General features: G+C 38.2%; 1 protein-coding gene across 7 annotated transcripts in view; it reads left to right on the top strand.

The window, feature by feature from the left end:
* Positions 1–15,348, top strand: part of LOC135102822 (mediator of RNA polymerase II transcription subunit 12-like) — a 21,558-nt gene extending 6,210 nt beyond the window's left edge. For 5 of the 7 annotated variants that reach the window (XM_064008364.1, XM_064008366.1, XM_064008368.1 and 2 more), the window contains exons 2-4: positions 1–1,652; positions 1,874–2,143; positions 8,214–15,348. The exon at positions 1–1,652 is cut by the window's left edge and continues 4,205 nt beyond it. In XM_064008364.1, the coding sequence (XP_063864434.1) occupies positions 1–1,652; positions 1,874–2,143; positions 8,214–8,471 (2,180 nt within the window). In that variant the 3' untranslated portion in view covers positions 8,472–15,348. Of the gene's footprint in view, positions 1,653–1,873; positions 2,144–8,063 lie in introns of all 7 variants that reach the window. The other 2 variants (XM_064008370.1, XM_064008369.1) reach the window with 2 other exon arrangements.
* The last annotated feature ends 9,652 nt before the right edge of the window (positions 15,349–25,000 follow it).

Raw genomic sequence — 25,000 nt, 5'->3', positions numbered from 1 at the left:
CCCAGACCCAGCCACCCTCCCACACCCAGCAGCCATCACCTCTCCCAACACCACACTCTCAGAACCAGCTGCCACCCACACATACCCAGCAGCCATCCCCACTACCCCACCAGCCTTCTCAGACTCAGCAGCTGTCTCCTCTCCCTCAGCAGTCCCTCCCCCATGCTCAGCAACACTCCCCACTTGCCCAGCAGTCTCCCTTCCACACCCGACAACCATCACCACTTTCCCAGCCACCTTCCCTTTCCATTCAGCCACGTCCTCTGTCCCAGCAGTCAGCCCTGCGCGCTCAGTCCCCTTCCATGCAGGCCCAGCAGTCCTCCCCTCAGACACCACAGCCACCTTCCCTACCCAGCCAGCAGTTACCTGTACCAGCAAAACAGTCATCACAGACACAGCATCCACAGTCATCACCGCTGGGACAGTCCCAGCAGCCGCCCCTCTCCCCACCACAGCTCTCCCAGGAATCACCCAATCCTCCCTGTGAACTTCAGCTGCATCCTCCTCCCCATCCTCCTGAGCTGGAGCCGCAGGTCACTCTGCCACCTGAAAAGCAACCCAAGAAAGAATTACCAAAGGAGGAGGTGGTGCCACAGAAGCCATCACCACCAGAGCAGCAGCAGCAACAGCAGCCTGAGAAGCCAGTCAAAGAACCAGTCAGTACTGTGAGCAAACCAGTGAAGACAGAGGAGACTCCCAGCCAGAAGGAAAGCCAACCGGTGACTAACAATACTCTTCCAAAGAAACCAGTTTATAAAATTGGTCCTAAAAGTAAGACACTAGCCGCTAAGCAGTATAGTCAGATAGATGACCTGGATAATTATAAGTGCACCATAACTGTGCATGAGAATGGCTCAGTGAATGGATATGGTGTCCAGCCCACTCATCCCCTTGCTGTGAAGTCCAATTCCAGTCCAGGTGACTCTTCAGACAGTGAAGTAAATAGTGAAGATGGTTCCCCAACCTTTGCACAGCTCAGACCAGCAAAGCGTCGCCGGAAAAGTCAGACTCTGGAGGGTGTGTTTATTGGGCCCAAGCGGGTGAAGCAGGCACGCATCGTGCGGGAGCGGCAAGAACGCCGCAACAGGAGCCTTCAGGAACAGCTGCGGCAGACCGAGCTGGAGGAAGAGATTCAGGCCATAAGAATAGAAAAGTCAAGTGAGGAAGATGGTCCACTTGGCAACATGCTGGTGCAGTCATCAATAATCCTGGCAGATTCTCAGATGGAGGAGCAAGACAACGTAGAGCAATGCATTGCTTCCATCAAAGCTCATCAACTTGGCATTAATTCTTCAGACCTAAATAGTGATTTAGAAAATGGTGATAAATTGAATGCAAGTTCCCCAGGACAGGTGGCTGGAAAGAGATCCAAGAGGTCTCACACCAGTAAAGTATTTCACAATGATAATTCTGTTATCATTAAGCATCTGCCACCCACAGTGCAAAAAAGGAAACTTAGAGCAAAAGATTTTAAGTGGAGCCATTACATCAAATCAATGAGATACTGGTGTAGTGATTGTGCTCATGGGTTTAGAAACCAGAGAGAAGTAGCTTCTCACACCGAAGATAAGTGCAAGTGGAATTGTCTCTACATGCTGGAGTGTTACGTCATCGTCAAGGATGCGCAGTACCATGCACACTATGGACCAAAGGTAATGCTCGTGTGACCCACGTCTCACCTGTAGTATTTAGCTTGAGGCAGGATGTCTTCATTCTCAGGAATAGTTCTTTTAAATCATGAATGCTAATTACAATTGAATTTTTATTTTTTAATGTTCACGTTAACAGAGATTATTGAACTTTATTTTATATTGAATTTCAGAGCCAGTCTCATTTGTATTTTGCTTGTGTTAATGGTTTTGCCTGCCTGTAGGTTCAAGAGCTCCTGGAAGAGTACCAGGTGGATGGACAACACAAGTGCAAGACTTGTGGAGAAATTATAGCCCGTAAAGCAGACTTCCTGGTGCATGTGGACTCCCACAAAGACTTCATGCCCTGGGAGTGCACCATCTGTGGCACGCGCTTCAAGATCCGGGGCTCCCTCAAGGAACACCTGCGATACACTCACATGAAGGGCCGCGTGCCTTGCCTCAAGTGCAACAAGGTTTTCCCCACCTCCACACTTCTGAGACAGCATGTCAAGGTAAGGAGAGATGCTCTTCCACACCACACTTGTCACCATCTTTTGTGCATGTGATGTTTTGCTCCATCACAGTTCACTTCTTGCTGGGTCACAGTCACACAGCATGTGCTCACCACTTCCTTGTATGATGTGCATGGGAAGAAATATTAGAAAACCCACAGCCTTCTTTAACATTTTAATGCTTTTAACTCCTATAGCCAAAGCCAGTATTAATTTGTTAGAGAATATTTTTTTTACATTACAGTTTTACTGATGATTCTGCTTCCTCCATAATGTTTCCACCAGAGTTGAGAATCAAGATCTTTTCTTTTTCTTCCATGTTTTATTGAGAAGGTATATTATTTTCCCATGGCACTTCATGTAAAAGACATCTTTTTACAGTTTGCATGCATTGACACTCCAACCAAATAGTTGTAATTGTTTTTCTCATTACTTTTATTTATTTATTTTTTTGTTTGATTTTAGTGTGCATGTTATAATACACAGTTACATGTTCATTGAAGGATACATTTTTGTAAGATTAGAAAATAAAAAGAAGGGGGGGGAGAAACTGCAGGTGCATGACACTCCCTTGGGAAACAAAAGGAATGGGAGGGTGTTGGCAATCAGGGCTATGTGACAATACAAATTATAAAGAAATGTGGAACAAAAGAATTTAAATGTTGTGTTTCCTTTCATTGGTGTGGCAAGCCTGATGGTGAAGCACACAGCAACCCACAAGAGAGTTTATGAACTCTTGTATGTCATTAGAGATGATCAGACCTGGAGGTCTGGAAAACCTTCTCAGAGTCTTACTGTCTGTGAACTAAGGATAGAAATGCAACATTAGTTTTGCCAGATGTCCTAAAATATACAGGCCAGTTAGTAGATGAAAGCATTGGCTCAGTGACACTGTTACTGTGTTCCTGAGTTCTCATGTGGTGAAATCACTGCACTGAAAGAAGACAGCTTTTAAAAGTATTTAGCATAGAAGTAGTAAAGTAAATAGAAGCTCAGAATACACTGTGAATACGGATGATTAGAGAAGCCATTAAATAAAAGAAAGGACATGTTGTATGGTGCAGTAAGAGGAGTACTGAGGAAGCCAAGGAGGAAAGGGAAAAAAAATGTGGTGTGTAAAGTATATATATAGATGTATCAGTTGTCAGGACTCAGAGATCCACAAATGCAGATGTCATAGTACATATTTTGTGGATGTGGATATCAGTTTCTATCAAATAGTGGATGCGGATATCAAATTATGACATCCTCACAGATGCAGATGTGTTCAAGATTTTGGTATAAAATCGCTATATAGCACTAATTATTGCTAAATGGCTGCTGCAATAAGTGCTCAGTGCTGCCAGCTCATATTTTTCAGTTTTATTTCTTTAATAATTACACAATATAAAGTTAAGGACAAAGCACTGAGATCTTGTGAACTTTAAGAGGGAGTAAGGTCTTCATACACAGACATGCATAATGCATGTATATACTGCACACACACACACACACACACACACACACACACACACACACACACACACACACACACACACACACACACACACACACACACACACACACACACACACACACACACACACACTTTCAGTCATGCACATTCACAGTCTCTCTCTCTCTCTCTCTCTCTCTCTCTCTCTCTCTCTCTCTCTCTCTCTCTCTCTCTCTCTCTCTCTCTCTCTCTCTCTCTCTCTCTCTCTCTCTCTCTCTCTCTCTCTCTCTCTCTCTCTCTCTCTCTCTCTCTCTCTCTCTCTCTCTCTCTCTCTCTCTCTTGCCAGCCAGGCTGCTTCCCTTCATAGTTAATTATTTATGCAGTGTTACATATAGTACATACAGTACTATCATACAGTACATACATACTTTTTACATATTTACATGGTACATACATGGTCACTATTTAAAATTCTCTCCCTCCTCTGCCCTCCCACAAAATTCTTGAAGCATTAGGTTGTGTAAATTTGATAGGAAATGGATAAAAGGTGTAATTTTAGTAGAGGAAGAGAGATGGCCCAGACAAGATGTTGTGTCTTACCATAGCAGTATTCTTTCAATTTAGTTGTAGTGTGTATGACCAGGCAAACCCTTTCTACCTATAACTAAGGATTTTGGAGTCTTGTAGTTGCAAAAATTACTTGTGGCAGACCATACAAGTTAATCCATAAGCTGTGTGTGCCTACCGTGCCTCACTCAATTCCTCTTGTCAATATTTCTTGTAAAATTACTGGTTTACTCTTCTTACCACAGTAACTTTTGAACATAAAGCATTAAAATGCTCATCAGTATTTTCTCAAACTGCAAGTTGTTGTACAGCTGTAGGTAGTTATTTAGCTAGATTTTGAAAAGCCAGGTTGATGTATTTGTAAGATGAGGACCACCTGTAATGAGAATAAATATGAGTTGAAAGATGAATAAGAAGATGTGAAGACTGCATCATGTAAAACTTATATGCATGGGAAAGCATAGATGGGAACTTCTTAGCAGTTTCATGACAAATACAGCATCTCAGGCTATAAGTAAATGTGTATAGTGATTGTGTGTTGTTACTCACACAAGCTGGTAAAACTGTAATATTATGCAGAAATGCCAGAAGTAATGCAAATTAGAAGATTATCAATTGGTAAATATAAGTGATAAGAAATTCCAGAAGTAATGCAAATTAGAAGATTATCAATTGGTAAATGTAAGTGATAAGTGATGAATTGCCAATGCCACTGTTTTGGTGATAAGAAAGTAAAGGTGTTATGTTCTGTCTTGCCAATGCTCTACCTTAAGTAATTAGAAGTTAGGCTCACTTTAGTCCTGTCTTTGCCAACACTCTTGGTGGTTAGTAAATTAAGGTGACAAGTCATGTCTTGCTAAGACCTATCCAGTTCTTTTTTAATCTTGTGGTAGACAATCTCTTTTTTCATGTACACAGTAGGACTTTCTTCTAATAGAATAATACATCCATTGCCCTTGTGGAGTTGAACCCAAGTAATGAATATCTCTCAAAGTTTCCATCCCATAATGTTGAGATGTGTAGTTTTTTTTTTTTTGCAAAGAACATTGATGTAAAGCACATAAAATTTATAGCATGCTCAAAGAGTAATGTAGAGAGTGTAATGAAATTTGACAAACAGTATTGCAGGATATGCATCACAGTCCATATTTTTGCATCATTGTGAACACCTCTGATCTGGCCACCTAGATGCTCAAGCTGTAGTGTTTGTAGAGTAGATCTCTTGGACTTATGAGTATTGGCATTGCTCCCACATTATTGGATCACATAAGCTTTTTATTTAATCATGTACATATGAAAATGAAATTTAACTAATATTTTCAAAATTTTGGTGGATGAATATGAGAATGATTAGATACTTATAGAGTATTAGTTTACCTCCAGATTACAGCTGGATAACTTTGGAATGGAAATGGAAGATGAAGTGTATTAATCTGGTGCTGGGAAGAGGTGGACTGAGGTGGTTCAGGCACATTAAGAGGATGGCAGAGACTGATTGGGGGAAAAATATAGAGATCTGGTCTAAAAGGACCTGTAAGTAGGAGAGCTGCATACTGGTGGTTGTGCAACTTGGTAAGCCACTATTAAACTGACACAGAAGTGTGAAGAGCTTTCCAAAATTGTGATGGCAGTGGATTGGTGACACCCATTTTGTGAAAATTTTTGCCGTCTCAAGGTTAATATCTTGGTGATTTTTATGCAAAATGTTCAGGGAGTTAGATTTTCTGAGATAAAAGGTTTTGTTTTTGAGAGAAAGAGTTTAAGTTCAGAGTTATGTTTTTCCCTAATTTTAGGATCACTAAATGATGCTAGAAAATAAATGCAGTGTTTTGTGTTAGATTGTTATACACATTATCCTTTCTTATTTAAATACATTTTTTTTTACAATGGTGATAACATCATGTGATACACTGCATTATACTTATGTTTCCTGTGGTGGCATCAAATATCTGTTGTGCATTTTTTTTTTTTTTTTTTTTTTTTTTTTTTTTTTTTTTTTTTTTTTTTCTGTGTGCATCCCCTCACTGCTCTGCTTGGACATATCATTTTATGAATGCCTGGCATGTTTATTACACCCACATATTTGTTGGAAAGAATTGGCACCATTGTATGCATGATATTTAATTAACCCAGTGATCCTTGTCCCAGGATTAACCTATTTTACCACTGCAGTTGTATTCTAAGAGTTGCAATAGTTCACTCACTGGCTTTGGATATCAAGTAACATCTGTATATCAGTGGGTATTTCATGAGTGTTATTCAAGTTAACCTTATGCCATGGTGCCATATGACTTATCAATTTTCAAGAATAATCTTTGTCCTTCACTTGCCTTTCCTCCTCCCTCTTGCTTTTTATTCCTTACCTGGCTTCCACCTTGTCTACCTTTGTTATCTGTCCTGTCATCCACGTTATTTTCTTTCTCACTGCATCATCAAATTTATTATGCTTACATATTTCAATGATTTCTGCATTATAATTTTATTGGATTCACCATCTCTGTAAACACAACACTAGTGGCCTGTTAAGTAGAGTAACAGTAAGCCACCCAGACGTACGGTGGGATTTAGTGTGAAGTGCAGGTATTGTTTGTTATATAGTATTACCTAACACAGGAACAGGTAGCATTGTTGATAGATGAATCAGTATTTCTTCTCACAAATCACATTAAATTAGATGGTTACCAACTGCTTCGTTCTTTTACTACTTAAATATTATGGGAAGATTGAAGTATACAAAATTACTAGTCTTAATACTGATGGCATTGCACAAGCTTCCCCAAACTGATGAGTCCTTGCATCCTTCACTTGTGGCTGGGCTCTTGGGATAGATACAGTCTTGTCCATCCACTTGTTGACATGAATGAGAAAATTTATTGTCAGCTTGTGCTTGTGATCATATAATTATCATTATTAGTAGTCAAAGATTAGATTTTTAACTATAAATTGCTTGAGACCTAAAAAAACACATTTTTTGGAATGTTTCTGAGAAAATTTATCAGGCAAGCAAAATAATGTTCATACAGCTAGCTGATCATTGAGAGATAGAGAGTGATAATAATTGTAGGTATTGCAGCGTAATTACAGACAGTGAAATTTCATATTTCAGTGAGAAGAGTGTGCAACTAATGTTGTGTAAGAATGTACTGTTGACTTTGTTACAAGTTAATCAGCACTGTAGGTTGATTATTTGTGTGCATTTCTTGGGTGGCAAGTCACTACAAGATGTGCTTTGTCTTCTCATGTGGTGCAAAATGTAATTCACATGTGGCCCACACCTGACACTAATTGTTTGGAGGTGGTGGTGGTGATGATGATGATGATGATGATGATGATGATGATGATGATGATATATTTGCATTCAGTTTTTATATTGTGGCCGTAATGTATTCATGCATATTATGTATATTTACAATTGCTATGCTTCCAGTTTGATAACATATTGGAGAATGTTTGAAATTCAGTGATATATTTCTCATAGATTATTTGTCGACATGTTGAAGGGAATTTTAAACCCTTTGATTAATTTATCCGTGATTATTATTGATTGTTTTAGGAATGATGGAGAGATTATACATCAGTGTAGACCTTTGATTTTATTCTTGCATTGAGATAATTCTCACATGATATTGTAATTGTGAATGTCCATGTGTAAGAACTTAGCTTGTCTGTAATTTAGAATATTATTTTGTCATGTAAAATGTCATAATTCCATCCATTCTGACTTCTCTTTCTTTTTAATCTATTTTGTTCCTGCTTTAATTAATTTTTGTTTTGCATGCTTACTTTTCATTATTGCTTAACACACTTCACTTTCCTCTGTCTTCCTTTCTAATATGAATTTCATGTGTTAGAATCCTTTACATATACAATATTTAATGGACTTCTCTTTCTGATACATAAAAACTTAATTTTCACCAGGAAAAAATCATTTCCAAAAAGAAGGCCACCAAAAGTGTGGACTGAGCAGCAATCCCCAAGGATTATCCGAGAGGACCTATACAACTCTGGATATCTTCTTTAAGCAGCCATCATCATTTGCTGCGTCTTCTAATCTTTGTTAAACTGCAGGTGCACACTCAACACTACAAGTACAAAGCCACTAAGAATCGTGACGAGGAATTGAAAGCGGCCATGGAAGCCACAGCCGGCGCTCTTGAGGCCAGTGCAGAGGCTGTGGAGGAGGAGGCTGAAAAGCTTTCTGATGAGGCCAATGAGTACAGGAGCTGGTGTAAGCTGATGGAGCTAAATGCAATGAAGAACATTGGTGCCAACTCAAATACTCCTCCCTCTGAGGAAAAGAAGAAAAGTGGAGCCACTCCTAGTTAGTGTTGGTTTTAAGTGCTAGGCTAACAGTGATGTGAGTGTGCATGTGATGGAGGAGCTTACTGGAGGAACACAGCCATGACACAGTCCTCAGTCCAAGTTAGATTTATAAATGTATGGCTCATTACCCCTCAGGAAGGGACTTGTTTTGTGTACACTATGAGGAACTGAAAACATAGTGTGGATTCCTTTACAGATGCTGAGGCAGAAGTGAGAGTATTATTAAAAGACTGTATAGTGTTTAGTTGCACCCCATTAGAAAGTGTCAGAAAGAAGTTGTTAGAGGTACATAAGATGTAGAAAAGATTATCTTTCAGTTGATGAAAACCGGAAGAGCAATAATATTAGTATTAATGTGGTACTGTAATAGAAGGCACTTATGTCCTATGAATGTCAAGAAAATTACTATTGAAAATGCATTTCAGAATTGTGTAATGCACAAGTTTTGGACATTCTATATTTTAAATCTATTCACCTTGGTGCAGTACATGTACATTGATACAAGACTCAAGTGTTCAACAACCATGCATGCGTACACACACACACATGCACTATATATATGTATATATATATATATATATATATATATATATATATATATATATATATATATATATATATATATATATATATATATATATATATATATATATATATATATATATATATATATATTATACAGCTGTATGTGTGTGTGTCCGTCAGGGTGCATATATGTATATGTATGCTTTGGTGCAACAGAGAAGGCACATCTATCCAGAGATGAATTAGAGAGACACCATCACTGGACAGTCTGCCTTTGTACCTCTGAGTGCCATAGAACTGTGATTGTGGTGCAGTACTTGGTGCATGGGTCCATATTGGACTTAAAACACTCATACTCAAGGTAAAGGTAGGGCTGGATGTTTTATATGGCACAGGAATCTCAATAAGATTGGCCATGCTCGTCTCCAAGACAAATGTGTGGGTGACTTCCTGTTTATAGCAGCTTCATATCACATGTTTGTACATATTGACAGTGTGTGAGTAGTTTATGTAAGTATGTGACCACCAGTGTTGTGCTTTGTTTGTGTAATTAATTATAGATATTTAAAGTGTTCAAAGTTAGGGACTAACTTAGATTTTTTTATTTGTACTTATGATTGTTTTGTACTACAATATAATTTGGGATTTATAGCCTTTTTTTCTGTAAAATAGTTGTGAACTGAAAGCATTTACATTTCATGCAGATTTTATGTATCTGCATATAGCATTTATGAACTGCAGGTAATTTGCTTTTAGATATGTTGCCTATGCTTATAGCTGCTATTATCTAATGCTAGATACAAGTGTACAGGTGCAATGTAAGTACCTCGGTGCTGTGCTTCTTGGCTACTGTTGGTTACAGAGCAAACAGGGTGACTTACGTTAGACGTTATAAAGTTTTATCAGGTTAATTTTTATTTCTACACTATTTGATAAAAAGTATTTATTTGCTTGGCTGACAGTTACAGGCAGTGTACTCATCCTGCCTGGCTTCTTGTGGGAGGATGAATGGTGTTGTGTATGTGAGGCTTGTGACTCTTTGTGATGACCTGCTGTTGTTGTCTGTGAGGATGAGAGCACTCTGGTGGTAGGTGTGACAGCGAACTACGACATAGATCTGTTGACGGGGGACGAAAATCATCTGTGACAAGATGGCGATTCAGTACTTTATTGTTATTATTATTATTATTATTATTATTATTATTATTATTATTATTATTATTATTATTATTATTATTATTATTATTATTATAATTCCTTTCACACTAATTGACAACATCAGTTTGAAAACCTGTTCCTTAGTACTTAATGCGTAGGTACTCTTTTGTTTCCTTCATTAACCTTCAACTCATAGAATGTTTTGTTAAGATGAGAGGGACCTGTATCATTCTGATCACACATGTAATAGTGTAGGCACACTTTGAGGTCATCGGTAATACATTAGGGAAACAGGGTTTGCGCTTGGTGTCAGTATTTGGTTTGTCTAGTGATGTTTGGGGCATTCAACACGTGGGAGTGGCATTGGAGTGATGTGATGCAGCTTTGATGTAAAGAAGTCTTTGTGATGAGACTGTAACAATACTGAGCAGCTAACACATGGTAAACTCTTAAATGTAAAGAACATTTAATATATAACTAAGCCAAATACCAAGAATGCTTGAATGTTACTGTTCTTGCATTAGCTGGGCCTCATCAGACTCATCTGTGGACTCAGCTTAAAATGTTCATCTTGGGAATCTTCAGAAAGACACCTGTCTCATAAATGCTAGTCATAAGCTCTGTGTGTGTGTGTGTGTGTGTGTGTGTGTGTGTGTGTGTGTGTGTGTGTGTGTGTGTGTGTGTGTGTGTGTGTGTGTGTGTAATGTGATAGTTATAAAACCAAAACAATAACGAGAGCTGAAAATATTTGTAACCTTTGCTAGTATTCTTTCAGGATCAGGATTCATTGTTGCTTCTGAGATGGAAGTTAGCCGTTCCATTTCCTTGTGCAAAGTGGAGGATTGTGGGAGTGTTTGATGCATGGCTACACCAACATTAATACTCCTAAATACCTTTCTTGTGAAAATTCATGTTTTACTTGTGTTAATATCATTAGTTGTTTTACTTGCTATTTGATATTAGTTACCTTAAAACACTGGGCATTAACTTCCTGTTTAATGTAGCTTTAGTCATAACAGATTTGATGTTATCTTAGTCTTTGCATCATTACTCAGTCATGCCTTTGTTCCCTCCATTCCCAGCACCCCTGCAGTAGGCACCACAAATTCAGAATTATTTCAATAGTTAGTAAGGCTGTGCCAATTAGATTGGGTGAATTTTAAAACAATTTTTTATATTATTTACATTTTTTCCTCCCTCCCTCAATGAAGCACCCACATTATGATGTGATGGTCATGCTCAGTATAGAACCATCAGTGAAGCTCACTTAGTCATGAAGCATGATGGCTCATGTAGTGTATAGGACACTGCCCAGCACCACCTACCATTTCTTAGATCAAATTTATTACATACTCAGTTTTTCTCTCTGCCTTTGCTGCTCTTGAACTTTGTTACTGGTGCTCAATAATATTTTCTATGCTCTTTGTACTTGTTTTACATAAGAAATCTAATTATTGTAAAATTAGAAAATAATTGGCTTAAAGTAGAACTTGATTAGTATTATAGCCTTATAAGCAGTTTTGTGTCATTCCATGGTAAGGGCAGTTACTCTTCACATTTACAGTTTTTGGTTAAGAAGAAAGAAGTATCCAGAAAGTACATATCTGTCCTTACAGCCAAAATTTCATAAGATATGCTCATGACATGCCTTGGAAGCTGGCAGCTGAGTGCTGTGTGTGTAAAGCTACACATTAAGATAAAAGGTGTACCTAAACTTCATGCCTCCACATCACACTAAACACAAGAAACAAAGTGATGGATGGAAATGTAACTGACTTTATATTTTTAGGGGATACTTCACCTGATAACATGAAACCATAACATGAGTGAGCTGTGTCAGTATCCATGTGTTGGTGATGCTTACCTGTGGCCGTGTGGTGGTTGTGGGTTCCTGTGAGACTGTAAGGGAAGCTGCATCTCTTAATGACTGTATTGTCTGTCTGTATGTAATGTTTTTGGATGTGTCAGTTCCAAAGCAGCTTTAGTATATACATCTGTATCTTATGTGGCTACTTATTTCATGACAGAAAGCAAGTGGCAGCCAATCAACTTGAATTACATGTTGCAGAACTCAAACTGCAAAAATAGGGCAAAGCATCCTGGAAGTGTGTTCAGACAAGATTGTTATTTGTAGTGTTCACTGCACTTTGACTCAGCCAGAGAAACATCAGCATTTGCCGTGTTTAGATGATACAAGACATTCATTCAAGTGATGGCTAACAAATGTGGGAATGAGTTCATAAATATCACAGTGAATGGCTGAGTGCAGAACACGCTGGTACCAAGTGTGAACCCTGTTTGTCTGCTTCTCCTTGCCTGTCGCTACAACACTGCTCTCTCTATGACTGTTGGTGCTATCCTTATACATAATTTTTACACAGGTTGTGGTTAGAACCTTCACAAGTGTGTCGCCAAATGACTTACATCCTTGGCATTAAGTCTTCTAAGTTCTAAGTAATTTCTTTTGTAGGCATTAGCACTTAGTCCTCACTCTTGGGGGCTGTCCTCAGCTATTTCAACATAAGTTTATTTTGGTAATTTTTAAAGGATATACTGATGTTAGAATGAGACGAGCATTGCAAGTGAATGGTGCCGAAAGACATGTTTGCATGTTGGAGAATCTCCTAGCTACTTGCAAGTACAATATTTTACTTAGCTAACAGGAACTTGGTTGATTGTTTTCATAATGTTTATTATTTTCAAGTTAGATGAATGTGTTGGTTGGTGTTGCACTACTAAGTGTTATTATTTTTTACGTCCTGAATGTTTTTATTATTGTTTTTATTATTGGGCTTCCATTTTGTTGTTCTGAGATTACTGAGGAGGTGAGAGTTGCTGAATAGGGCTTGATGGATTGGTGATGAGTTTACCTGAGAAATATCACAATCACAGTTACATCTAAGGACAGGAAATGCTGCTAAAGTATGATATTATAAAATTAAGCAACGGAGACAATATTCAGTGTGCTTATTCATGAACATATTATCACCAGAAACATTGCAGCTACTTTAGATGGAAGTGAAAGTATAGTTTTTAAAAGTGTAAGATAAATGGTTTCTTGAGTCTTGGATAATCCTGAGGTCTTCCTAAAGTATCATCAGCATCAGACTTCCAGATGTTGCTGCAGAATCATGATAGGATCAGCTAATGATGACTTAAGAAAGCTTCCTCATGTATTTTGACCTACAACAATCCTTTTTTTTATTCTGATGATTTCTCTGAATCAGATCATTCTTCTCCTTTTCCTAATGCTGTTCTGAATCAGCTTAGGAATAACTTCATAGACGATTTTCTACTTAAAACGAATTGACAATTTTACCCCCATTTAGTGGTATGTAACATATGAATGCATATACATATATACATATGATTTCCTCAGTATTGTGAAAAAATATATTATGATGGATCAATATTGTGGAAATGTGTTCTTCACTTCCCTTGACTTCTTTCCCAGCAGTTTTGTAAAACTAAGAGGTGGCTGGTGTGTGTGAGCTCCTCATAAAGGTTGTGTGGCAGGTCTGTCGTGGGTTATTTTATACCATCGTAGTTGACCTTTTTAATATTTTGGTAGTGTCACAAGATACTCTATTTTGTTATACTCATGTACAAGTTTTATCTTTTTAAAATATTTGTTTTTAAGTGATTTAATTATTATTATTATTATTATTATTATTATTATTATTATTATTATTATTATTATTATTATTATTATTATTATTGTTATTATTATTATTATTATTATTATTATTATTATTATTATTATTATTATTATTGTGAAGATGCATGTGTTAAGATCGCATTACTAGGGTTGGTGTGGGACTCGGTACTCCTTTTCTATTGCAGTCCGTGTTATGTCCAAAATTTGTTACTGAGGGAAAAGACGTGGAGTTTGACAAGAAGTGAATACCATGTTGTTTTCTGTGTTTTCTTGTGCAATATGCTAGTAGGATAATCAAGCGACAATTGATATCCGAAAGTTGTTTCTACCGTAGAATGCTTGTTACATTTGTTATAATTTTGTTTTATACATTGACTAATTGTAGTAACTGTGCTAATTGTAACGCAATATTCTCTGATAGGTATGTTCTGTTGATTTTTGTTATTCAGTTTATTACATTACGTTTTCTGTTTATGCAAATACGAACCAGAATGTAATTGGTAGTGAGTCCTGTTGGTGGGGCCTACAGACGTCTTCAGAATGTGTGTTGCATCTCCTCCATCCATTGGGTGTGTGTATGTCTGTGTGTATGCCTGTGTGTGGGACAGGGTGGTTAGAGGCAGAAGGAGCTGAAAACCCTAGAGGGACAGGCCTGGCACTGGCACTGGCACTTCTTGGATCTGTTGTATCCTTCAATCCAGACTATCAAACAGGTACATGAGCGCCTTGTGTAAAACAAACTAGCTAACTCTTAGGTTACCAGTCTCTTGGTGCTGATGCTGGACACATCAATCTGTCTCTAGGTACAACAGGCCGTGTGGGGGGACCTGCTTGGGTCAATGTCATTTCTGTTTGATTTATGACCAGTGGAGAAGTTGATGGGGGGAGGGTAAGGGAAAAGCCACTAAACTTGAAGATCTCAGTGTATGTTTTTTCTCTCTTTTTGCATGAACAAAACTGATGAAGAAGGAAATTCCTTGCATGCATGTGTGCGTGAATGAGCGAGTGCATGGGCGAGTGACTGGACAGTAATGGCTAGAGAAAATTTCACGGAGGTCTAATGCATACTGTGTAGTATTTTTGTATATGAAGATTCGCCTACTAGTTTGTGAAATGTGTATTGATTTGTTGCAATTTTTTTTTCCAGTAAGCAAGTTGAGCTCTACACAGTGCTGCTTTGGGTGGAACTTACCAATTGGTTTTTCATTGTATTAGCTCTCAAACAAAATAATACAAAAGAAACAAAAAAAATGTAAAGGGTTCTGTGATAGTGGGGTAAGCACAAAGGGCTTTTTTTCAGTGGTTTGAATTCAAAACTGTGATATTAGTCTATATTTATTTAATCTCCATTTGTGTTCATGGATCCCCTCTTAATGGTTTGGGTCCTGTTAACAAAGTTGCCAGCTCGAATGTTTGCGTTGATCCACCCGACCACACCTGTGTAGTGCCCCATGCAGCTCTGGGACCCCCTGTAGCAATGTACATTCAAGTCCAGACTGTTTTTGTACCTGCGTATGAAAATAAAGCTGCTGTCAACTACTGTCCCTATTCATTTAGTACTTTACATCCTGCATTTGTCCTGCCACCATATGGAAGGTAAACTGAACGGAAAAATAGCTGGAAACTTTTTTGAAATCTTAATGAGTCCAATTGTTCATTATGCTTTTTTCCATTATGCATTCTGAAATGTGCCATGAAGTCTGTGCTTTCACAAAAACACGGTACCAAACAATAACTGTTGGTGGATCTCTTGCCTGGTGACTGTGGCTGAGGGTATTGTAGATACTTAAAGTAGATTCACTATAAGTTATCCAGTTAATATTAGTGAGATTATACATAACATATGACTGAAATAGACTTAAACAATCTCAGGCTGTTAGTGCAGTCAATACAGGCTGTTAGTGCAGTCAATAGGGGGCTTTAAAAGGGTGCGGCAAATGATAAATGGAAATAGGAAGGCATGTTTTATACAGGACTGCCATGTGTAGGTCTGATGGTTTCTTGCAGCTTCCCTTATTTTCTTGTTTTCAAAGGCATTAATTGGATATTGGGGATGCGAAGACCAAGAAACCTCATTCAAAGATCGCGCAATGATCCATGGACTTGAGGTTTCCAGCCTGATTTGTTAACTGGATGATATACAATGTCAGCATTGAACTAGCTTTAAAGAGAAACAACTTGCCGTAATATTCAAAATGGATCCATGATTAGGCAACAAAAATGCTAAATTAGAAATTATAGTTATTTAGTGTCTTGTCTTTAACGGCACTGCCAGGGGAAGATTAAAGGAGCAGTACTGGCTGTTGATTTGTGACGTAGAAGTGGAGGTGTCAGTCTAGCCCGTAGTGGCCCATTAGATATACATCTTCGACTTTGACGCCGCAGCAACCCTGTAGTTACTGTAGTGCAGTTCTATTAAAAGGTCCAAATTTAAGAAAACAACCTATCAAGGAAAATAATCAGGCGGCACACTTTGGTGATAATCGCTGCGCAGTTTGCTTACAACAGTCTAGCTTGGCGCCCTCTAGCGAATAGTAAAGAGGTGTAAATCCTCTCTCATCTGTTGCCTTTTGGAGGAGGATGCATTTTACTTCGTGATTCACCGAGCAACCCAAGTCTTATTACTGTCCAGAAAAGAGAGGTAAAGCCAGTGATTTGTTAAAATAAGCTTTGTACCCCATCATTTTTTTTTTCTTTTTCTTTTTCTTTCTTTCAAATATATATATATATATATATATATATATATATATATATATATATATATATATATATATATATATATATATATATATATATATATATATATATATATATATATAAATCGGTGTGTGTAAAGGGTGGTTTTGGCGAAATAGTTTCTTTGCCTATGAAACTCGTTATAATAGAAATGGTTAATAATAATGAAATAACATTAGCGTTTCGATCCGTCCAAGGGCAAGATTAGGTTAGGTTATGTCTAAATTAAATGAGTTCTTTAATTTTACTGCTAATTCCTTCATTGTGTACGTAGATCATTATATATATATATATATATATATATATATATATATATATATATATATATATATATATATATATATATATATATATATATATATATATATATATATATATATATATATATATATATATATATATATATATATATATATATATATATATATATATATAATTTTTGCCCCGAAATAAATTATCACTGTCTCGAAATTAGTAGGCTAGGGTTATTTGCATGAAACCCGAAATGATGCAGGTAAATTAGTGATGATTGAGATTAAAGCTGGAAATATTTACAGCTCGATTTAAAAACTGGGAGTAACCAAGAAATGTGCGAAGGCCGAAATTTTATAACCATCAGTGGCCTCTCATTCACGTCATGACAAATATGGTATTACAGCCACGTCCAGTATCTCCAGAATTTTTATGGCTCAGAGAGGCAGTGGCGTGTCTCTGTGAGGTGATAAGCAATTATAAAAAAAAAAACAAGTGACATCCAAGGAACGACGTGTATTTTTAAAAACAGAAGCAACAGGGAGCATTCAACGCCACACTCAAAACAACCGGGGGTACAGTTTTATATGATGTTCTTTAAAATCATGAACGGGAATTAAACTAAACCAAACCAAACCTAACTTACCTAGCCCTCGGGTGAAAGCATTAATATTATTTCAATATTACCCCATTTCGTATTTGACTCTACTCCTCTTGTTTCTATTAAAAAATAAGTGGAGATGCGTGATGGCACCTCATCCTTTAAAGCTATATATATAGCCAAGACAACCCATTAATATTGGTATTATGATGAATTGTGACAATGTTTATTGTGTACTTTGTTAATGGCTATGACAAATGATCTCTTTTCCTCGAACATTTGCTCGAAAAATTATTTGAAAAGGCGGAGTGTAGAGGAGAAAAACAGCAGTGTTGACCAACCAGACTCCAACAACCAAAAATTTTACATCGGATAATACATGATAGACTCCGATAGAACGTCAATTGCTGAAAATGGGATTATTATGTCATATTGGCGGGCTAGTCAAGATCGACTGAACTAATTGGCCCTTAATGACATAATAATAATCGATCAAAACGCTTATATTTTGGAGTGATTCAAGTGAAGGTTTTGCAAAGACGGCAGTTTCAAGGCTACGAGCAGCTGAGTGGTGGTGATGGTGATGGGCGGGGGACTGTTGATGGCGTTGCCGGAATATTAACAAATGGTGGGCTGGTGGGGTGTGACTGCTGAGTGTTGTAGATGAACCTCCGCCAATATCATTTCCATTTTGGCTAGGTTTCAGCTTATTTACGTAATGCAAACATGGCTACTGCATCCCTAGTGCTGACTAGTCATTTGTTGTGTCAGTGCTTGAAACCCATACAATTCAACTTTCAGATATTTCGAAATCAAGAAAAGAGAGGGATGGACCGAGGTGTATTTGCAAGTGAACATTTGAACATTTATTCATAGCCAGCGTATAATACATGGCAGGATTTACCTTTTATGTTAATGGCTAGCCTTTCTGAAACCCGGAGCTTCAAAGAGAGTTGATGACAGTGATAGTGAGAAGCAACGTTTCCATTACGGAGCCCAAGTTTTATAAGTGGATTAAATTTGCGAAACGACACAATAATGATAATGACAATACTTACCGTAAACAAAGAAAGGAGGGAATTAAATTGATCTTTACGAAAAACAGATGATGGATGATGCTTGCAAAGTTTTAAAGCAGTTGTATTATCAGATTATTAATATCATGCAGTTTTCGATTTCTTTTTTTCTGCTTTCTTTTCGTGCAATGCGTATTATTTCCACAAATTTTCTTCGTTACAAATGTACAGGGTCAAAATGCTCTTCTGTATGAGGCTATTATCCTTCCATTGCGAGTGGTTGGCTGAGAGTCATCGTGTGGATCTGTGGATATATTCAGTGGAACCTCACATATGAACAGGCAGGGGGTAATGACAAAACTTACTTATATAAATGTTCGTTTTTTTTTTTTTTTTTTTTTTTCAGCTTGACTGGGTAGACAGACGCGCGGGCCAGCGTCATGCATGGCCTCTGTCACCACCTGGGCGATCAGAATACCTGATAGCCTTCCCTCCTCCCACTGACCGAACTTGCGCTGAAATGTAATGGATAGACACGAGGTTACTATCTTTATAACAACAAGCAAACTATTTTAGATATTTTCACGTTCCTTGGATAATATTAAGATGCTATTTATTTATTTATTTATTTATTTATTTATATTTTTTACTTTTTTTTTTTTTTTACTTTGTTTTCTTCCTCGTCTTTTATTATTCTAGGTAGTGATAGGCTCGGTCGGATAAGATTCAAATTCGTATAATTAAGAGTATGTTAGGTCAAGTTAGGGTGAATTAGACTAAGGAGAGGTTAGATTTAGGTTAGTTAAGGTCAAGTTAGGATAGGTTAGGTTAGGTTAGGTAAGGTCAAGTTAGGTAAGGTCAAGTTAGGTTAGGTAAGGTCAAGTTAGGTTAGGTTAGATTTAGGTTAGGTAAGGTCAAGTTAGGTTCATTTAGGCTAGGTTAGGTTAGGTAAGGTCAAGTTAGGTTAGGTTAGGTTAGATTTAGGTTAGATTAGGTAAGGTCAAGTTAGGTTCATTTAGGCTTTGTTTAGATTTCAGGTCGAAAATTTGGTGCAAAGTTATACTTTCTCAGATAATCCATATGTCCTGAACAATGAATTATCCATCCCTTCTCTTCCTGCTCTTCTTTTTCCTCCTCTTGTTGCTCCTCCTCCCCCTCCTCCTCCTCCTCCTCCTCCTCCTCCTCCTCCTCCTCCTCCTCCTCCTCCTCCTCCTTCTCCTCCTCCTCCTCCTCTTCCTCCTCATGTTGTTGCTGTTCTCATTCTTGCTCTTGTTGTTCTTCCTGCACCTCCTCCTCCTCCTCATCATCATCATCATCATTTCTTTTTCAGAAGACTTGATATTGAGATTAATACAATGCTCAATAAAGTTCGTCATTATTCCATCAATGTTGTTATTACTAATATCTTTCATTAACTCATTATAAATATTAATTTAATTTACATGTTTGCCTGGTTTATCTATTTTAATCTATTTATTTATCTATTTGTATTTATCCATCCAACTGTCCATCTGCCTATTTATCTATCTATCTGTCTATCTACCTACCTACCATCCTATATATCTATCTGTCTATCTAGCTACCATCCTATCAGCTTACCTACCATCCTTGTTCTAGTTGATTATATATAGTTCAAGTAGTAGCCCATGTGTGTTTCCAGGCTGAAAGGTAGCACGAAAGTTTATTTATTTATTTATTTTTTTATGTAAGAGGGCCATTGGCCAAGAGCAACAAAAAAAAAAAAAAAATATATATATATATATATATATATATATATATATATATATATATATATATATATATATATATATATATATATATATATATATATATATATATATTATTTTATTTTATTTTTATTTATTTATTTATTTATTTATTTATTTTATTTTATTTTTATTTATTTATTTATTTATTTATTTATTTTATTTTATTTTTTTTGGTAGGAGGGATACTGGTCAAGGGCAACAAAACATCCAATAAAAAAAAAAAGCCCACTGAGATCCCAGTCCCAGAAAAGTGTCCAAAGCGGTAGTTAAAAATTGAAGGTTAAGTGTCTTGAAACCTCCCTCTTGATGGAATTCAAGTCATAGGAAGGTGGAAATACAGAAGCTGGCAGGGGAGTTCCAGAGTTTACCAGAGAAAGGGATGAATGACTGAGAATACTGGTTAACTCTTGCATTAGAGAGATGGACAGAATAAGGGTGAGAGAAAGAGTCTTGTGCAGCGAGGCCGCGGAAGGAGGGAAGGCATGCAGTTAGCAAGATCAGAAGAGCAGTTAGCATGAAAATAGCGGTAGAAGACAGCTAGAAATGCAACATTACGGCGATGAGAGAGAGGCTGAAGACAGTCAGTTAGAGGAGAGAAGTTGATGAAACGAAATGCTCTTGATTCCACCCTGTCTAGAAGAGCGGTATGAGTGGAAACCCGCCAGACATGTGAAGCATACTCCATACATGAACGGATAAGGCCCTTGTACAGAGTTAGCAGCTGGGGGGGGGGGGTGAGAAAAACTGGCGGAGACGTCTCAGAACGCCTAACTTCATAGAAGCTGTTTTAGCTAGAGATGAGATGTGAAGTTTCCAGTTCAGATTATAAGTAAAGGACAGACCGAGGATGTTCAATGTAGAAGAGGGGGATAGTTGAGTGTCATTGAAGAAGAGAGGATAGTTGTCTGTAAGGCTGTCTCGAGTTGATAGATTGAGGAATTGAGTTTTTGAGGCATTGAACAATACTAAGTTTGCTCTGCCCTAATAAAAAAAAAATAGAAAGATGAGAAATCAGGCGTTCTGTGGCTTCCCTGCGTGAAATGCTTACTTCCTGGAGTGTTGGATGTATATGAAAAGACGTGGAAAAGTGCAGGGTGGTGTCATCAGCGTAGGAGTGGATAGGACAAGAAGTTTGGTTTAGAAGATCATTGATGAATAATAAGAAGGGAGTGGGTGACAGGACAGAATCCTGAGGAACACCACTGTTAATAGATTTAGGAAAAGAACAGTGACCGTCTACCACAATAGCAACAGAACGGTCAGAAAGGAAACTTCAGATGAAGTTACAGAGAGAAGGATAGAAGCCGTAAGAGGATAGTTTGGAAATCAAAGCTTTGTGCCAGACTCTATCAAAAGCTTTTGATATGTCCAAGGCAACAGCAAAAGTTTCACCAAAATCTCTAAAAGAGGATGACCAATACTCAGTAAGAAAACCCAGAAGATCACCATACTGGCGATCAGATAGAAGGTTATGAAGTGATAGATGTTGAAGAATCTTCCTGTTGAGGATAGATTCAAAAACTTTAGATAGGCAGGAAATTAAAGTAATAGGACGGTAGTTTGAGGGATTAGAACGGTCACCCTTTTTAGGAACAGGTTGAATGTAGGCAAACTTCCAGCAAGAAGGAAAGGTAGATGTTGACAGACAGAGCTGAAAGAGTTTGACTAGGCAAGGTGCAAGCACGGAGGCACAGTTTCGAAGAACAATAGGAGGGACCCCATCAGGTCCATAAGCCTTCCGAGGGTTTAGGCCAGCGAGGGCATGGAAAACATCATTGCGAAGAATTTTAATAGGTAGCATGAAGTAGTCAGAGGGTGGAGGAGAGGCAGGAGCAAGCCCTGAATCGACCAAGGTAGAGTTTTTAGCAAAGGTTTGAGCGAAGATTTCAGCTCTAGAGACAGATGTGATAACAGTGGTACCATCTGGTTGAAATAAAAGAGGGAAAGAAGAAGCAAAGTTATTGGAGATATTTTTTGGCTAGATGCCAGAAGTCAAGAGGGGAGTTAGATCTTGAAAGATTTTGACACTTTCTATTAATGAAGGAGTTTTTGGCTAGTTGGAGAATAGACTTGGCATGGTTCCGGGCAGAAAAATAAAGTGAATGAGATTCTGGTGATGGAAGGCTTAAGTACCTTTTGTGGGCCACCTCTCTATCATGTATAGCACGAGAACAAGCTGTGTTGAACCAAGGTTTGGAAGGTTTAGGTCGAGAAAAAGAGTGAGGAATGTACGCCTTCATGCCAGACACTATCACCTCTGTTATGCGTTCTGCACACAAAGACGGGTCTTTGACACAGAAGCAGTAGTCATTCCAAGGAAAATCAGCAAAATACCTCCACAGGTCTCCCCAACTAGCAGAGGCAAAATGCCAGAGGCACCTTCGCTTAGGAGGATCCTGAGGAGGGACTGGAGCGATAGGACAAGATACAGATATAAGATTGTGATCGGAGGAGCCCAACGGAGAAGAGAGGGTGACAGCATAAGCAGAAGGATTAGAGGTCAGGAAAAAGGTCGAGAATGTTGGGCGTATCTCCAAGACGGTCAGGAATACGAGTAGGGTGTTGCACCAATTGCTCTAGGTCGTGGAGGATAGCAAAGCTGAAGGCTAGTTCACCAGGATGATCAGTGAAGGGAGAGGAGAGCCAAAGCTGGTGGTGAACATTGAAGTCTCCAAGAATGGAGATCTCTGCAAAAGGGAAGAGGGTCAGAATGTGCTCCAATTTGGAAGTTAAGTAGTCAAAGAATTTTTTATAATCAGAGGAGTTAGGTGAGAGGTATGCAGCACAGATAAATTTAGTTTGAGTGACTCTGTAGTCGTAGCCAGATGGTGAAAAACTCTGAAGATTCAAGAGCGTGGGCACGAGAGCAGGTTAAGTCGTTGCGCACATAAACGCAACATCCAACTTTGGATTGAAAATGAGGATAGAAAAAGTAGGAGGGAACAGAAAAGGGAATACTGTCAGTTGCTTCAGACACTTGAGTTTCAGTGAGGAAAAGATGATTTAGTAGAGGAAAGGCGGTGTTCTATAGATTGAAAATTAGAACTAAGACCGCGAATGTTCCACAAGATAATGATGAAAACGTTGAGAGGGGTGTCAAAACACTTAGGGTCAATATCAGAGAACAGCAGTCCGATCTGGGGACATTTGTGGCTCCCTCCCCAGATGTGGACTCTGAGGCTGGTGTAGGAGTCGCCATGATAATTTCAAATTTTTCAGTTAAGAGTGTGTGTGTTCTCAGGTGCTTGTAGTTTTGTGTGGAGGAAGAGAGTTGTCTTTAGAGGGCAGGCTGTGACTGCCCCCTTGTGTTGTGAGACACAAAGAGAAACGTTCAGTGAGGTCACAGCTGGTTTTAATGATAAGTTTGCAGCACCCCCTGATCCAGTGCTTTAGACCTCACTGGGAGTAATTATCGTTTCAGCAGGTGCCTACTGCCTCCTCCTATAAACCCCATATATATATATATATATATATATATATATATATATATATATATATATATATATATATATATATATATATATATATATATATATATATATATATAAGCCCACTTAATGCCGGTTCCTATAGAGATTCAAATAGAAAAATCAAATAATAGAGGATAAGTGTCTTGAAACCTCCCTCTTGAAGAAGTTCAAGTCATAAGAAGGAGGACTGAGAATACTGGTTAACTCTTGCATTAAAAAGGTGGACAGAATAGGGGTGAGAGAAAGCGATGCCGCGGGAGGAGGGGAGGCATATAGTTAGCAAGATCAGAAGAGCAGTTGGGGTGAAAATAGCGGTAGATGATAGCAAGAGATGCAACATTGCGGCGGTGAGAAAGAGGCCGAAGACAGTCATTTAGAGGAGAGAAGTTGATGAGACGAAATGGTCTTGATTCCACCCTGTCTAAAATGAGTGGAAACCGCCCCCTCTCCCTGCCCTTCCATGTGAAGCATACGAGTACTCCATGCATGGACGGATAAAGCCTCTGTACATAGTTAGCAGCTTGGGAGGAGTGAGAAAACATGGTAGAGACGACTCATAACACCAAACTTCATAGAAGCCGTTTTAGCTAGAGATAAGATGTGAAGTTTCCAGTTTAGATTATAAGTGAAGGACAGACCGAGAATATTCAGTGTAGAAAAGGGGGACAGTTGAGTGTCACTGAAGAAGAGGGGATAGTTGTCTGGAAGGTTGTGTCGAGTTGATAAATGGAGGAATTGAGTTTTTTGAGGCATCAAACATTACTAAGTTTGCTCTACCCCTATCAGAAATTTTAAAGAGATCAGAAGTCAGGCGTCTGTGGCTTATCTGCATGAACTGTTTTACTTCCTGAAGGATTGGGCGTCTATGAAAAGGCGTGGAAAAGTGAAGGGTGGTATCATCAGCGTAGGAGTGGATAGGATAAGAAGTTCAGTTTAGAAGATCATTGATGAATAATAGGAAGAGCGTGGGTGACAAGACATAATCCTGAGAAACACCATTCTTAATAGACGTAGGAGAAGAACAACGACCGTCTACCACAGCAGTAATAGAATATGGTCAGAGGAAACTTGAGATGAAAATACAGAGAGAAGGATAGAAGCTGTAAGAGAGTAGTTTGGAAGTCAAAGCTTTGTGCCAGACTATATCAAAAGCTTTTGATATGTCTAACAGAGAAAAAGTTTCACCAAAAAACTCTAAAAGAGGATGACCAAGGCTCAGTAAGGAAAGATAGAAAATCACCAGCAGAGCGACCTTGCTGGAACCCATACTGGCGATCAGATAGAAGGTTATGAAGTGATAGATGTTTAAGAATCTTTCTGTTGAGGATAGATTCATAAACTTTAGAA

The sequence above is a fragment of the Scylla paramamosain genome, chromosome 8 (assembly GCF_035594125.1).
Source record: "Scylla paramamosain isolate STU-SP2022 chromosome 8, ASM3559412v1, whole genome shotgun sequence".
Taxonomy (NCBI): domain Eukaryota; kingdom Metazoa; phylum Arthropoda; class Malacostraca; order Decapoda; family Portunidae; genus Scylla; species Scylla paramamosain.
Note: the sequence above shows the minus strand (reverse complement) of the source record. Positions and strands in the feature narration are given on the sequence as shown.